The sequence below is a fragment of the Melospiza melodia genome, chromosome 5 (assembly GCF_035770615.1).
Source record: "Melospiza melodia melodia isolate bMelMel2 chromosome 5, bMelMel2.pri, whole genome shotgun sequence".
Taxonomy (NCBI): Eukaryota; Metazoa; Chordata; class Aves; order Passeriformes; family Passerellidae; genus Melospiza; species Melospiza melodia.
In genome coordinates, this window is record NC_086198.1 from 31,507,582 (window position 1) to 31,522,650 (window position 15,069).

General features: G+C 53.0%; 2 protein-coding genes across 2 annotated transcripts; both read right to left on the reverse strand.

Annotated features, from left to right (window-relative positions):
- Positions 1-2,381: 2,381 nt before the first annotated feature.
- Positions 2,382-6,720, reverse strand: MEPE (matrix extracellular phosphoglycoprotein). Its single transcript, XM_063158011.1, has 4 exons — positions 6,652-6,720; positions 5,042-5,095; positions 4,809-4,901; positions 2,382-4,708 (listed from the first exon to the last, which is right to left on the reverse strand). Exons 1-4 carry the CDS (start codon positions 6,709-6,711, stop codon positions 2,723-2,725), a joined length of 2,193 nt encoding a protein of 730 aa, XP_063014081.1. The 5' UTR covers positions 6,712-6,720; the 3' UTR covers positions 2,382-2,722.
- A 2,867-nt stretch (positions 6,721-9,587) lies between these two features.
- IBSP (integrin binding sialoprotein) lies at positions 9,588-14,509 on the reverse strand. The gene is made up of 7 exons (XM_063158012.1): positions 14,464-14,509; positions 13,321-13,394; positions 13,192-13,242; positions 13,001-13,072; positions 12,763-12,816; positions 10,701-10,802; positions 9,588-10,406 (listed from the first exon to the last, which is right to left on the reverse strand). Exons 2-7 carry the CDS (start codon positions 13,372-13,374, stop codon positions 9,840-9,842), a joined length of 900 nt encoding a protein of 299 aa, XP_063014082.1. The 5' UTR covers positions 13,375-13,394; positions 14,464-14,509; the 3' UTR covers positions 9,588-9,839.
- Positions 14,510-15,069: the final 560 nt, after the last annotated feature.

Consider the following 15,069-nt stretch of genomic DNA (forward strand, 5'->3'; position numbering starts at 1 on the left):
CCTCTGCTGCCCCAGAGTGAAGAAACACCTGTAGATAAATCACTGCTGCCCTTGATTAAAAAAAAAAAGCAAACAAAAACAAAACAAAAAACTCCATAACACAAGGAACATAATATAGATGTGTATTTATTAAGTCTAAATTAAATCTTTTCTCAAAAACAGGCAGCTCAGCCAAGCCAAAGAGCAAAAGGCCGCAGAAGAACCTCTCCCAGGCTTGGTGACTACCTCTAGCTCAGCTGTAAGCTTGCTGTGGGTGTTTGAGCATGACGGGTGGGCAGTGTCACCCTGCCAACACCCATCCTGCCAGCCCTCATCTCCTCACCCTTCACTACAAGGAAGAAACAGCTCCCTGCTTTGCTCCAATACTCTGGGAAAACCTTTTCCTAGGGAAACTTGCAATTTTTATATTCAGTGGCCTCTTGTGCAGTTTGGCAAGTGAGATTTGAAAGAGCAGGGCCAGGCAGCATTGTGGTGCTGAGCAGGGGGCTCAGGGTGAGCATACCAAAATACTGTATTCTCCCAGATGCAGAGCCAGGGTCACAGCACAAAAATTCCAGGTGTTTTTGCAATGACTGTGCAAGGAGGTAATGCTGGTTTATGTGTATGCCATTTATACCTGAACTAGCCAGTTTTATACCTGACCTCGCCATTCAGGCAGAGCTCCCCAGGACCTCGGGGAAGCGGTAGGATGTCACAGACATCAGTGGGACAAGATGGCAGCAGTGCCCATGCCAGTATCAGGCAGAACTGGGCATCATTCAACAGGCACAAAACATTCCCAGCAACAGGCTTTTTATTCCACTAGATGGTGCCCAGCCCTTGTTTAAGGATGTTGCTTAATCTTTTGGACCTGATATGGTCAGGACTGAGGATGGAGGGCCCTGGGCACTGTGCCGGGGCTGCAAACTCATTAGTTCCAACCCTGTCAGCAGTGAGACCCCAAAACCATGCTCTTCATTTGCCAGGCAATCATGCCGAGCCCTAGACCCCCAGAGCATTGCCGTAGTCCATAAATCCAGGGGTGTGATGTGCCATGGCAATTCTAGGGGTGAGTTATCCAGCCCCGACTGCCAGCAACTCTGCAGCACCTTTTAATCTGAGCTGGATGGGCCAGCATGGGAGGTCCATGAGCCCTTAGAGGTCCTCTGCATGCTGCCCCAAGCCTGGGAAGCTGCAGGCAAATCCCTGCCACAGGCTGCCTACATCTCCATGTTTCTCCAGCACTGGGACCAAGGTACACAGAGCAGCTTCCCCAGAGAACCGGGGCCTAATGACCTGGTGGGGGACATGGGGGGTACATGCAATTTTGACTTTTTCTGCTGGAGAGCATGAGCAGTAGCGAAGCAGAGTCCCAAGAGCTGGTGGTAACTGATAGCACCAGTGAGACACAGTGTCCTAGTGTTCCAGCATGAATCAACTATGTATGATCCCTAAGTACTAAGTTGCTGCAAGAAGCTATGTATGTTTCATCCCTGGAAGTGTTCAAGGCCAGGTTGTTTGGGACTTGAGCAACCTGGTCTAGAGAGTGGCATCCCTGCCTGTGTCAGGGGAGTTGGAACTAGATGATCTTCATGGTCCCTTCCAAGCCAAACCAGCCTGTGATTCTGTGTGCCATAACAGGATCTGCCACTTCCCTGCATGCAGGTGTGCAGAGGGCAGGGAAGCAGGTACTCTATGAGTACTTCACTGACATCACGGCTGCTCCTACCTACTCCTGCCTGCTTCCTGCACAGGCACAGCACTGGTGGTGAGTCTCCTCCACCTGTGCTGAGGCAATACCTCTCCCCTCAAGGCTCAATGCCTCTCCCACTGTGCCGCTCCTAAACACGCCTGTTTTAGCAGCTTCTCAGACAGAAAAAGCAACCTGCAATTGCATAAATAGTGATTAACTTTGATTAACACTGAGGGCATGGCTCCAGTGTGTCGAAGCCCAGCCAGGCCTGTGCGCAGGGGCCAGTGGCAGGAGTGGTGGTGGCACAGTCAGAGTGTTATGGTGCTCCTGGAAGGACAGTGTGGCCAGGAAATGTACCATCAGGAGGGCATGATGGGGACTTCTTGCTGGGGGAGGTGGATGAACTGAGGGGGAGGATGCTCTGTGGGCCTCCCTAGCAAGCCCAGGGATGCTGGTGGCTCTGGGCAGGATCTGGTATCCCAAGGGAGGGGTGTGTAGGGCTTGTTGGCCAAATTGCAGTCCCACAAGAAATCGCAGGGTCAGGGATGTGCTGGGGCGAGAAATCCCCTTATGCCCAGGGACCAGCCCACCCCCAGCATGCTGCTTGTGGCAGTGACTGCCTGAAGTCCCATTGCAAACACCAGAGTCAGCAGATCCACAGGTACAGAAATGCCTTTATTTCTCCAGTAGGCTGAAGTGAAACTGCGAGGACAGAGGCTTTTTCTCACTGCTTCTTTAGTTGCTTCGCATCAGTGCACAAACATCGCTACCCTATGCCCTGTAGCACAGCTGCTGTTCCCTGGCTGTCCGGCACAGCGCACCCGTGCATTCCTGCTGCTGTGCCATGTGCAGCCTCCCCCAGATTAACAGCAGATTGCATGAACCAGTGATTTTTGGCTCCTGGGCTCTGAAGCACTGTGTGCCCCCCAGCAACCTGCCCCTCACCCAGGCAAGAGCAGAGCCCGCAGGGGGGATGCCAAGGGGGAAAACACGGCGAGTTACCCCCCAGCTCCACCGCTGGAGCCTACCGGGGTGGATAGCGGCCACGCCTCAGAGGGGCCCCTGGATCCAGCGGCCTTGGGGGTACCCTGGGGATCCCCACCCTGAGGGCTGCAGTCCCGTCTGTCCGCTCTCGCTGTGGCTGCCCCGGTCCCCCTCGGAGGACTGGCTGCTGTCGGCACTCCCGAGGCCTGGATAGGGGCCGTGGGGGCCGCCGCCCGCCCCGCCAAGGCTGTAAAAGGCCCGCTCACGGACATGGAGCTCGTCAGCACGTTTCACCTGGTCCAGCTGCCGGCTGCGGCCCAGTGTCGCAATGGTGCCCGGCGCCCCAGCCCCCAGCCTCCTGCCATGGTGCCCGGGCAGGCGGCCACCCCCAGCCCCCAGCCCTGTTGTCCCACTCTCTGCACCTCGCCCCTGCTCCCGGCCCCTGCCTGCTGCCATGCTGCCCGTGGCTTGCCCTGCCTGTGGAGCGGGGCTGGCTCCTGCTTTGGCAGCTTGAGATCTGCCCCCAGCATCGCCATCATAGTCGCCAACACTTTTCTGGCCCCCGCTCGACACCCCGCCGCTGGGTTTCCCACTTGGGAATGGTGCTTTGTCCGTCCTGGGTGTCTTGTCCAGCCCTGCTCCCCCTGGACGGACCCTCATCCCTGCCCCGGGCCGTGCCTCCACACGGGAGGGAGTGGAGGTGGCTGTCCCCACTTCCCCACTCCCTCCTCTGCCGAGCACAGTGCCCATGCCTGCCCTGTGACTGCTGGCTGTCACTGACGGGGTGGTGCGGAACCCCTCAGTAAGGGCTGGGCGGATGCTGTCCCCCTTGGCTGGGACTGTGATAGTGGCCTCCACATCACCCCTGTGGTGGGGGGTCGTGGTAGCCACATGGTCTGGCTTCCCCTTGGACTTCTGCCCCTCTTCTCTCACCTCATCATCATCTTTCCCATGGATGCTGGCCACTGTGGGACTGGTAATGTCACCACTAGTGACTCTCCAGGGAACAGGGGTTGTCAGTCCTCTATCAACACCGATGGTGGTGGCACCTTCCTCATCCTCTCCAGTGAGACGGCTGTCCCTGAGGCTGCTGGTAACGCTGTCTCCATGGGTTGGGGTGGCTGTGGTGGCCAGTCTTTCAGGCTGCCTGCGGGCAGGCATACTGTCATCTTCACCTCCACTGGGTGCCACGGTGACGTCCAGCCTGAGGGGAGGCCTGCTGCTTCCCACAGAGGGGATGCCATCATTCTCCCTACTTGCTGTGACACCAGCCTGGGTGGTTACCTGCTCCCCCATATGGATGTTGGCCCTCCCAATGAATATGTTTACCTCATCATCCTGGCCTGGTGAGACCTGGGTGAAACCCTTGGCCCTGTCTGTGCTGCCGAGGCTCCCGTGGGTGATGGTTACGCTGCCTGAATCGGGGATGTAAGCGTATTCATCCACACCTGCGGCGTCCACTTGGACATCCTCCATCTTCTCAGTGACAGAGGACAAGGCAGTGCCTCCTGTCCCTGTACCCTGCTTAACACTCTCCTGCCCTTGGCCAGAGACAGTGGCCTCTCCGCTGCCCTCATCCCCTGTCCCTCTGGTAGTAGGGGCCCTCCCCCTCCCCACGGTCACGGCTCCCCCCTCTGGAACCACCCTGGGGACACCATCATCCTTATTCTCACTCCTGACCCTGGACCTGTTCCCCACCACAACCTCACTGGGGTGTTCACCCTGAGGGAGAATGGGAACACCGCCATCACCTTCCACCACCAAATCCAGATCGCCGCTGCCCTCTGAGCTGGATGGGGTGGGACCCATGCCACCCCCACTGCCATGCACGCGCATGCCAGTGCCAGGCTGAGGACTGGGACCATCCCTGCTGATGCTTGGGGTGCTGCGGTTTTCGGGACTGAAGACAATCCCATACTCAATTACTTCACTGCTGCTGTTGTCACTGTGCTCTGGGACTGTCCCTGCTGACCCAGCTGGTGGCTCCCTCCTGGCATTGCCCTCATCCAGCCGGTGGCTGGGGATGATCCTCTGGTGGTCAGCCTCTTCTTTCTGTGTAGTACACACAAGGGAGAGGTCAGGGTGATGGATTGCTGCTAGGGGTACCCCAGGCAGGCCAGGGTCCCACAGTGTCCCCTGGCTCCCTCCTTACCTTTATCTGCGTCTGGTTCCTCCGCGTTGAGAATGAGTAGACATATTTGAAAATGTAGAAGCCATGTTTGGCATTGCAGCTTTTCAGAAATATCTGGTGGGGAAGAAAATAACCAAAACCCACAATTTTCTTATTAATTGCATTGGCAGGAGTTTCCCTTTCTGCGTCTGGCACTGCAGTAGAGTCCCACCAGTACCCACTGAGGCCCCAGGAGGTGGCAGAAGGATACATACCCGATGTTGTCCCACACAGTTCCCAGCAGCTCTCTCAGGCAGCGGCGGTGGCACCTGTGGGCAGCAAAACACAGGGAAGAGCAGAGGCATCAAACACTGCCTCAGCATACAGGCAGCTACCAGTGCCAACTGCTGACCACCCACCCTTTCCACCTTCAGGGAAGGGTGGGAAAACTGCATTGATTAGCCACGAAATTCCCAGGCACTAGCTGGGGTGCTGACTTAGAGACAGCAGCAGTAGGAAAGGTCAAAATCCCATATCCAGGATCAGAAAATTATTGTGAATTTTGCTCCAGCATGATTGTATTGCATGCTAGCTTTCATATGGTGTTGTTGATAAATAACAAATAACCTTTTCCTGGAGACTGCTGCAGAGGATTTTACCACAGAGCATTTTTAATACACAGCATCATTGCTCACAAAGGAATGCTCCAGCTTACTGCTTGGATCTGCCTGTGATGAGACCGGAGCTGGTTAACTGGTGGAGTTTCCAGTGTTTACTAAGCTGCTGAGCACCAACCTGTGTGTCCCCACAGCTGAGTTTCTGTACATGCTTGCAGGTTTCCAGCTCTCCCTGATTATCCTGGCATCTTTTGGTGTGTATTGGCTAGTGCATCCCTCAGGGTTGGGGAACCTGCTAGTGGGAGCATCCTGTGAGCCTCACAAAGCCATTTCAGGCATCCCTTACATGCCAGAGAGAGAGACAGCCCCGTGGAAGAGAGTCCTCTTTGATTTCAGAAAAATTAGTCTCTGAAACATCCCAAGACCAGCTGAAGGGGCAGAAACACACCCCAAAGTATTGAATATCCCCAGGTTGTTTCATTGTTTGTGAACAGTGTCAAAGCTGGATTACAGCTCTGGTCACACAGCATAGCACTAACTCCCATATGTGCTCCTTTTCAGATGAAAAGCAAATCTGATTTATTGCCTTCCCCTGGGCTGCTCTGCTACAGACCGGGTTGTAAGAGCTTGCTCTGTGGGGTAAGAGACACATGGGAGGGGCCATCTCAGGAAGATGGGATTTCCCTCTTCCTTACCCTGACAAAAAAGCAAGCCTCTTCCAGAAGCAGACTTTCACTCTAGCTGTGTATTTAGTAAGCTAAGCAACAGTTATGCAAGACAAAAATGGCTCCTATTATATTCACCTTAGCTTGCCCTGTTTTTAGTTAAATCTCTCAATATTTCAAATTAGGAGAGCTGGAAAATAATTGTGGGCGCCCCTCTGACCACTGTTCCCCACACAGGTAAGATCAACATCCTTCCCGCACCTCCCTGCCTGTGACTTCATTCAGGCTAAAAGCACATTTTTGCAGGCCAAAAGCACCAGGCAGACCCCAGATCCACAGAAATCCAGGAGGTACAGCCACCCAGATGGATACTTGTGCAAGTCCCTGATTGCTAAGCTGAAGGAACATGCTCAGCCACCCCAGTGCTAATATACATTTTTCCTTCTGGGGTCACCTCTGCTGTTCACGTTACTTCATTCCCCAAGCACCAGAGGTGGTATACACAACTACAACCTATGTTTTCCCACTGCTGAAAGCATGCCAGGATGCACTGGATAGCACATCTCATGCTTCCAGCAGGAACCCAGGAAAAGCCATACTCACAGGTGTGGCGAGGGCTGTGCTGAGCAGGCACAGGCACAGACAGGCAAGGGAAGTTTGCATCTTGGGCTGCTCCTGGAGGTACAAAGTGAAGCATAGCTGCAGTTAGTATTCCTGGGACTTGTGGTACTCAATAATCCTGGTTAGCAGCAACCTAAAAGCTCCTGCTATCCCAAAGCTCCCATGGCAGCAGGGTTTTGCAGCGACCCTGGTTTTTCCCAGGCTTTGTGGTGGCCCTTGGCATTGTCCTGCCTCTTTGCATCCCTCACAACAAGGGCAATGCTCTCACCATGTGCTTAGGACACAGCCAGCAGCTCCAAGTGGGAGCTCTGACACTGGCTATTAAAACTGCCTAACTTCCTCTGTCAAGGTAGCTTGGGTGGATATTTGTAATAAATGATCCCCTAAAGTTGCTGCAAGTTAAGCTGTTCATAAATCCCAATTAAGAAAGCAGCAGGCTTTAGGCTTTCACAGCACTGATAAATGGCAGCAGGCAATATCTCCATTGGCCAATTCTCATTTCACCCAACCACCCTTGCCTGGGCTTGCAGGTCCATCCCAGAGACTGAAGCCATACCAGTATTGCTACAGGAAACACCAGAAGGAAATACATGCACAAAGATCAGCAGTACAAAAGCAATGTAAGCTCAAGAGATGTGCACAGCCAAGGATCAGGGTGTCCCCATCCCCACTGTGGCTTGCCCAGAGTGAAAGCAGGAGAATCCCTGCTCAGGGACAGCAGAGCTGAAGGGCTAGGGAGAGACAGGGCAGGAAGCTAGGTGAGAAGATTACCTTTTCCTGTCGGAGGCAGGTCCCACAGGCAGACTGTGGAGCCTGTGCCCACTTTGCTGAAATTTAAAGTTGGCCCCGGGTGCACAGAGCCAATCAGCTCCCGCCCAGGGACATTTGTCAGCTCTGGCAGCACTCACAGATAACCAGGGGGAGTAATTTCCAGCTAAAAATGTGTTTGTGGTAAAAGACAGCTATCAAATGTTCCACCTGGCTGAATAAACAGAAAGCACAGTTTATAAATATCTGTTCTGAAGGCAAAATTGCTCAATGATTAGTGCAGATCTTAGTGTGGCACACATCCAGCTAGGTTATTGATAAGAGGGTGTGCAGTGGGTCTTGGCTTGCTCACTGTGACCAACATGGGAAAGCTGGCAGGGCTGCAGACATGGAAGGGCAAGATCCATAGCCAGGCCTGGTCCTGGCCCTTTGGCACAGAAGGGCAGTGTTGGCCAAACTGGAGCCTCACCATGCTGTGTCTTCTGACACTTGCTTTTTGGGTTTCAGCCTCAACCACTCTGAGTTAAACCTGTGCAAGCGCAAAAGAGAGGAAATATGTATGGCAAAAAAGAAAAAAAATATGTATGTTTTTCCCTGCACTGCTTGCACAGGTCGCTTTGAGCCCTACTTCATTACAAAGAAGTGCTACAAGGGTGTGGACCATGTACAAACCCTCCTTCTCTCCACCTATACTTTGGGTGGCATTGCTGGTCACCTACACCCTTACCAAGAAAGGCTCCCACTGCTGCAGCCAGCCTGGCTCAGGCAGTCACTGTGGAGGTGGTGGCAGCAGCTCCCATCCCACTCTCCATTCTGCCTCAACCCAAACCCTGGGAGCTGGCATAACGCCCACGTTATCACCAGAAATGCTTAAACCATCAGCATCAGCCTCAGGCAGGAACAAATCCTGGAGCCAGCGGGAAACTGGCCCTAGGCACTGGCCAGGGAGTGGCAGTCGGATGTCACCCCACAGGGCAGCCAGCCCACGTGCCTTGGCTCCTGGAGGAGAGCCCTTGCCAGGTGCCTGGGGGGCTGACGCACACAGGGCTGGGCTAAGCGCCCTGTAGGAGTGGGACCTGGCCCCTGGAAGTGCCAGGGCTCTTTGTCCATGCCAGTTTCCTGACGCAGCGGAACACCCCCCGGAGATGTGGATGATGGAGCTCTCGTGTCCCCGCACCAGCCATGAGTGCACGCAGGGCTCCTCAGTGCCACCATAGGGATTTGTCCCCAGGGGTGCCCATGCTGCAGGCAGCACCTACTGCCTCCCCAGAAGCTGCAGCCTGGCTTTGGCAGACAGAAGCAGTTTTGTACAATGGCCAGTGACTTGCTGCTGCAGGAACAGACTAGTTCCGCAGTTGGACCTGCATCAGAAGCTGAACTCAGGTTTCCTTCCTAGGAGTGCAAGAGAAGCACGGTACCTGCCATAAACTGTGAATGAGGGCCATCACTATTCCCAGATGGTGGCATCTGCCTGGAAACCAGTGGGATTTGTTCTATCCCTATCCATAGTGCAGAGCACCAGTTGGCCAGGGACATACTCCTGTTGGGAAGGGACCCTGAACTGAGGACTCCCAGCTAGGTATCACCATCACTGATGAAGGAGGGGAGTGGATGCACCACTGTCACTGTGACAGCCCTGGGAATGAGGCTGTGTGACAGGGACATTTTGGGCTGCAGTACTGTTGTTCAAGACACACATCCAAGTTGCCCAGCCTCATACCCATATGACTGGTGCAGGGACAAAGCAAAGCCCTCATTACAGGGGTGTGCGTCTAAAGCTAGTGATGCACAGAAAGAGAAATTAGTGGTTTTGCCATTATTAAAATTGCCTGATGTGTGGTCAGGCCATGGGAGGTGCATTACCAAGGAATAGAAGACGTGATAAAGTTATCACTGCTCACATATTGGAAATTCACATCAACTTTACGTAAAACAAGGCTGTAATCCCACCGCAGTGTCCCTAAGAGCACCCTTTCATTTTTCAGAGGGCACTCTACAGCAGCTTTCCAAGTTATCCTTGCTATTTCTCCCTCCTTTCATGTGCATCTGAGCTGGAATAACAAGATTCAGCCCTAAGCATCATGCAGCCCCTCAGTCCCTCCCCAAGTGCTGCATTCTTCCACTGACCACAGAAAATTTGGCAGCAAACCTTTTGTCACCAACAAGCTCAGTTCAGTTGCTTTATTTCATTTCATTTCATTTCATTTCATTTCATTTCATTTCATTTCATTTCATTTCATTTCACTTTGCAAGATACAAAAAAAGCCTGGGATAGAGCCAGGGATGCAGCCTGTGCATGACAAGCTGCCTGGCATCCCCTCTGGCATGCAGAGGCTCCAGAGAGCCTTGGAATGCACCTTCCTGAGTGGCTGGGGCTGATAGGGACAGCACCGGGGCTGTGCTCACTGGCTGTAGTAGTAATCCTGGCCGTACACGTCGTACCCGTGCCCTTTGTAGTAGCCGTACTCATCCTCATAGGCGCGGTAGCTGTCCCCACGTGCGTACTCATCCTGTTCCTCGTACCCACCCTCAGTGGTGCCCTCATCCCCCCGGCCGTGGTCCCTGGCTGTCACATCATACTCCCACAGCTCCCCAGCTGTGGTGGCATCTGTGGTGACATCTGTGGGTCCCCCATCATCCATAGTGGTCGCCTGTATCAGACCCTCTTCATTGGTGGTGCTTGCAATGGTGGTAGCTTCAGCTTCTTCCTCCTCCTCTTCTTCCTCTTCTTCTTCCTCCTCCTCTTCCTCCTCTTCCTCAGCTTCACCAGTGCCCTCCTCAGCCGCCGCAGTGCCATTGCCATGAGGTCCAATACTCTCTGTGGTATTGGTGCTTGTGCCGTTGACACCGTTCTCGTTCTCATCTACTTCTTCTTCCTCCTCTTCCTCCTCATTCTCATCACTGTCTTCATTTTCAGAGTCTTCCCCCTTGCTGGCAGTTCTCTGCCTGATCCTTTGGCAGTCCTTGCCCTGGCAGAGGGAAGACAGCACAGCATAACTTGGATGTCAGGAGCTTGCAGCTCCATGTGGAAAGGGGAAGGTATGGGCGCAGCTGAGCATTCCCCCACACCTTTCATGGCAGGACTGTCTTTTTGGGGTACCCTTTCCAACCCCAAGTTAATGTCCAGAGCTTTGTCCTGCTATAGGTATTTCCACAGCAACTCCCCAAGCAGAAACAGGGTGCAGGGTATCCCATGGGTACAAGCAAACATGCAATGAACAGCCCCCTCCCCGTGGGTGCTCCCTCTATCTCCCAAACCGCACCTGCTGGGGGGATGGGATGTCTCCTCCCAGTGCAGCTTGGCAGTCCTCAGGGGCTGCTCCAGCAAGGTGTCCACCTGCCTTGGTTCCAGCATAAAAAGGCCCCTGGAAGAACAGGGACAGACAGGGCAGGGGGTCAGCAGCTGGAGTGGAGCACAGGCCTCTCCACAGCGAGAGGGATACAGTGCATCCACACAGAGCATTTGGGCATGGCTCCGAGTTCCCTGCTTTCTCACGGCTCTTGTTCCAGGCTGAAATGTAGAGGCTGCAGCAGGGCAGATGGAGCTGTGCAATTACATGGTGGTGGCTGGAGTCTGATGTTCCCATTCGGGCTCCAAGTTTTGCTTCGCAAAGCATCTAAAGGTTTTCTTCTGAAGTTACCTCCCCAGTTTCCAGTAAACAAAGAAAGCCACAGGCACACTACACGCGAACACACTGCATGCCATGTGTGGATGGCCAGTGGGAGTGTGATGGCTCAAAGCCAGGCGTGAGCCCAAACCCCACCAGCAATCAGCCATCAGCAACACTTGGCCCCAGAGATCAGCAGCAGAGCGGGGCTCTCAGTAGGGTGCACAGCTAAAAAAAGGGTAAGGAATAACCCAAATACAAACAGAGCCTGAAGCAGACACTGGGGAACTGGTGGGGCAATTCACTCAGGGCCCAGCCTGGGAGGTGGAGCTGGTTGGCACCAGCACACGAGCCCAGCCGTGGCAGGGGGACCTGAGGTCAGTGTCATCGCTGCCCTGAGCAATCTCTGCTGCTCACATGCCAAGACCAAGGACACCTACCCTGGCATTTTGGGCCACCTCAGACCTTGAAATACAGGTGCAGGTGCTGGCAGAGAAAATCCAGGCTGCTCTCCTCTCCAACAGGATAGCCATCAAATTGCACAGTGCAGCCAGCTGTGCCAGTGGAAGTGATGCTCCCTATACAGCAGCTTTTTACAAACTGATATGCTTTATAATGCTTTTTACATAACTGACCTTGGGGCCTTTCTGCATGATTCATCTTGCTGACCACCCTGCCAGTGAAGGCATATCCCTGCATGAGAGCAGCCACTGCTCTGGTGCCCTCAAAATGAAAAGGGCAGACCTAAAGAGCAGCTACATTTGTGCATACCAGTTAATTTCTTTCTGAGAAATGAAATTCCACATTTTGCTGCCCATCCTACTGCTCAAATTTATCCTTAGAGATTGCAGTGGTAGGGGAGAGAAACAGCTAAAATGGGGCAAATTGCAGGGAGGTGCCAGAGCTGGCACAGGGGCCACCCCATGCTATATCCCAATCCCTGACAGGCCTCCGAAGCAGGGTTTAAAACCAGATTTCCTGCTTTCATTAAATAATTTTTAAAAAAGAAAAAAATAAAGGACTTGATTAAGCGTGACACACAGGATTCTAAGCATACTAGATCCTTATTTCAAAGCACCTATGTGCCTGAGACCGCTGGACTATTTTTGAGCATTTGCAGCCCAATAAGGCACAAAAGATCTTTGTAATCCCTTACATTTAATTTTGGACCTGTGTTGCTCTCACAGCTCCAGAGGTGCCCAAGCTCACACTGATCCAGCAGACAGGAGCAGCTTTACCATCTGACTGATACAAATTTGACTTCCCCAATATAGCATCAGTTTGTGTCACTCCACAAACACACATGCAGAGCATAACTGGGTTTTCCATAGGGGTATTCTCAGTGTTACAGGGGTAACAGATCCTGAAAGATGAAGATTAGAGGAATTCCTAACAGCACCCTCTTCCTTGTGTGAACCTCCCTGGTTCTGTTCTTTGGCCCATCCTGCTCCTTTCTGATCCACTGGAAATGGAAACCCAGAGAATTTGTCTCAGGGTTGTTTGGTGCAACCCCTGCCCAGGAAGAAAAAGGAAAGCAAAAGGAAAATATCGACAAAAAAAGTAAAATAAGGTCCAGAGTAGAAAATCCAGTTGTATCCAGAGTGCAAGCCTGTGGGAAGTCAGTGACCACAAATGCTGATGAGAAGAGACTACAAAACCAAAGAAAGTTCCCAAATTCCTGTATTTGTTTTGCAGACTGCTGGTTTGCCATACTCACCCCCTCTTCCTCCTCCTCCGAGCCATCCCCCTCTTCCTCAGATGAGTCACTACCCTAAGAGGAAAAACCAAGTTGGAGGCAGGTGGGTGGGTTCCCAGTGGTGTCACAAGTACAATGTTCTGTGCCCAGGCCCACAGGCCAAGCCAACAGGGCACAGACCTTGCCCCCATCTCATTTGGGCCAAAATCTCTGCATTTGGAGGGCAGCAAAGCAGCAGCAACCCCTAAGAACCACCCACCTGGTACCGTCGCTGCGGGGGATACACGTAGATGTATCTGTACAGGTAATGCCGGTGCCGGCTCTTGAAAACCTACCAGGAGAAGGAGGGGGAAAATCCCATCAGTCTGGGGCCTTGGGTACAGGAGCCACCAAAATGTGCTCTTCCTCAAGATCAGCCCTGTGTGGGACTAGGCACAGGGGAGACCCTACCGCATTCTCTTCTGAGTCATCCAGCTTGGGTTGCCGCAGCCAGCTCTTGACCTGGGGGAAAGGGTGAGTTGGTACGTGCCCCACACCAGCCCTGGCAAGGCCAGGGGTCCCCCCTCAGCTGGCACTCACCGAGAAGGTGCACGCCATTCCCACCAGGCAGACAAACACCAGGACACTCCTCATGGCTGCTGTCTCTAGGAACACTGAAACACATTGAGGGCTTGCATTTCAGCTAGAAAGCACCAACACCACTCCAAACCATCCACGTGTCTGTGTCCACGTGGGTGACTGGGGAGAAGAAAGGCTGACCTCCAGCCTTCCTTGGTGGAGTCACCCAACCCCTCCATAGACCCAATTCTTTCTTTTTCTTCTTTTTTTTTTTAAAGATCTGCCTCAACTTCCATTAATACATTTTGTTTTTTCTAGAAGCCACCATATACCAGAAAAGCAAGTTTCTCCATGTAGTGAACTCAAAGCTTTCCTGGAGAAGGATAACTTATTCCTGTTTCCCCATTGCCCTTAAGGGAGGGGAGAAAGCCAAGCCCCACTGGAGACACAACAGGAGCAGCTGGGAGCACTGCCCACTGTGGTTGCCCTTCCACAGCTCCAAGACCTGCTTGGGCTTTGCCCAGGAAGCAGTTGCTCCTGGGAATTACACCACAGACAGTGTAACCTCACTGAGGAAAAACAAACAAACAAACAAATAATGGAAGTAATTGGCTTCACAGGCTGCCACTGGTAAAAACAGCAGTGGCAAGGCACTAATGCAAAGAGCCCCCCACAGGCACAGCTGGAGGGGATTTAGCTCTAGGCAGGTCTGAGCTGCACACCCAAAGCACCAAAACACAGCCTGGCCTCGTGCATCAAGGAGAAAGGAGGACACCCAATCGTTTCCAGCATCACCCCAGCCTTCCCCCAGTGAACAACGCTCCCAGCATCCCCCTGAGCTCAGTCAGGCTTTCTCCTACCCTTCCTCTGCCTAAACCCAGTATCCGCTGGGCTTGTAGGGAATTGTTATTACATTTATCTGTGCTTGAAGTTTCCCTAGTTTTGCTTAATTCAGGCTATAAAACAAGTGTCCACAAGTTTCTCTGACCTTGCAGCAAGGCTCTGGATGCTCATCCCCTCCACCCAAGTGCTTCATGAAGCCACAGATCCAGAAAAAGACTAAAAGCAGCACTCCAATCCTGCCAGCAAGCTGACCCTCCCATCTCCCTGCAAAAAGCAGACATCAATGCACAACCCAAGGGAGAAAAGCAGCAGCGAGCTTACCCTGCCCCAGCGCTGAGAGCTAACCATGGAGTCAGCCGGCAGAGATTTCCTCCCGCTGCTGCCCTGCTGGGATATAAGGCCTGGCTTTGCCCCCCCTAAGCCAGTCACCGCCCTGCCCAGAGTGACGCCAGCTCTCCAGCATGCACCAAAACCCCTCCAAAACTTCAACGCTGGCAGATTTGGTGCACAAACATAGCACCCCACGCCGCTGCCAAACCCAGAGAGGCTTGCCCTGCGCCACTTAATTGAGGGTCTGGCCTCAGATGTGCGGCTGGGAGGCCGAGGGTATAATAACACTCTGGGTTTTAATTAAAATAAATATTGGGAAATATGTTGCTGGGGGGTGTCCACCTCCCTTTTTGAGAAATCATGTCACTGTTTTTTCAAGTAGACAAAAAGACCGACCTCAAAAGCCCAGCCCCACAGCCGCTTGTGCAGAGCCGTTAGACCAAAAAAAAGCTAAATCCAAAAAAATCCCTCTCCAGGATGCCTGCAGAGGCCTTGGTAAGGGAAGGGAAAGAAAAGGGGACTCAGATACAGGTGTCCCTTTGAGAGCCATTTCTGCCACAATGTTGCTACAAAATGCAGGTCTGCTTTGTTTCTAAT

Coding starts and splice junctions, on each gene's coding strand:
- MEPE (XM_063158011.1), bottom strand. CDS start 6,711: ATGCAAACTTCCCTTGCCTGTCTGTGCCTGTGCCTGCTCAGCACAGCC. Junction 5,096..6,651: donor GCACAGCCCTCGCCACACCT/GTGAGTATGGCT, acceptor TGCTGCCCACAG/GTGCCACCGCCGCTGCCTGA. Junction 4,902..5,041: donor ACTGTGTGGGACAACATCGG/GTATGTATCCTT, acceptor CTTCCCCACCAG/ATATTTCTGAAAAGCTGCAA.
- IBSP (XM_063158012.1), bottom strand. CDS start 13,374: ATGAGGAGTGTCCTGGTGTTTGTCTGCCTGGTGGGAATGGCGTGCACC. Junction 13,073..13,191: donor ATGACTCAGAAGAGAATGCG/GTAGGGTCTCCC, acceptor TTCTCCTGGTAG/GTTTTCAAGAGCCGGCACCG. Junction 10,803..12,762: donor CGGAGGAGGAGGAAGAGGGG/GTGAGTATGGCA, acceptor CTGTTCTTCCAG/GGGCCTTTTTATGCTGGAAC.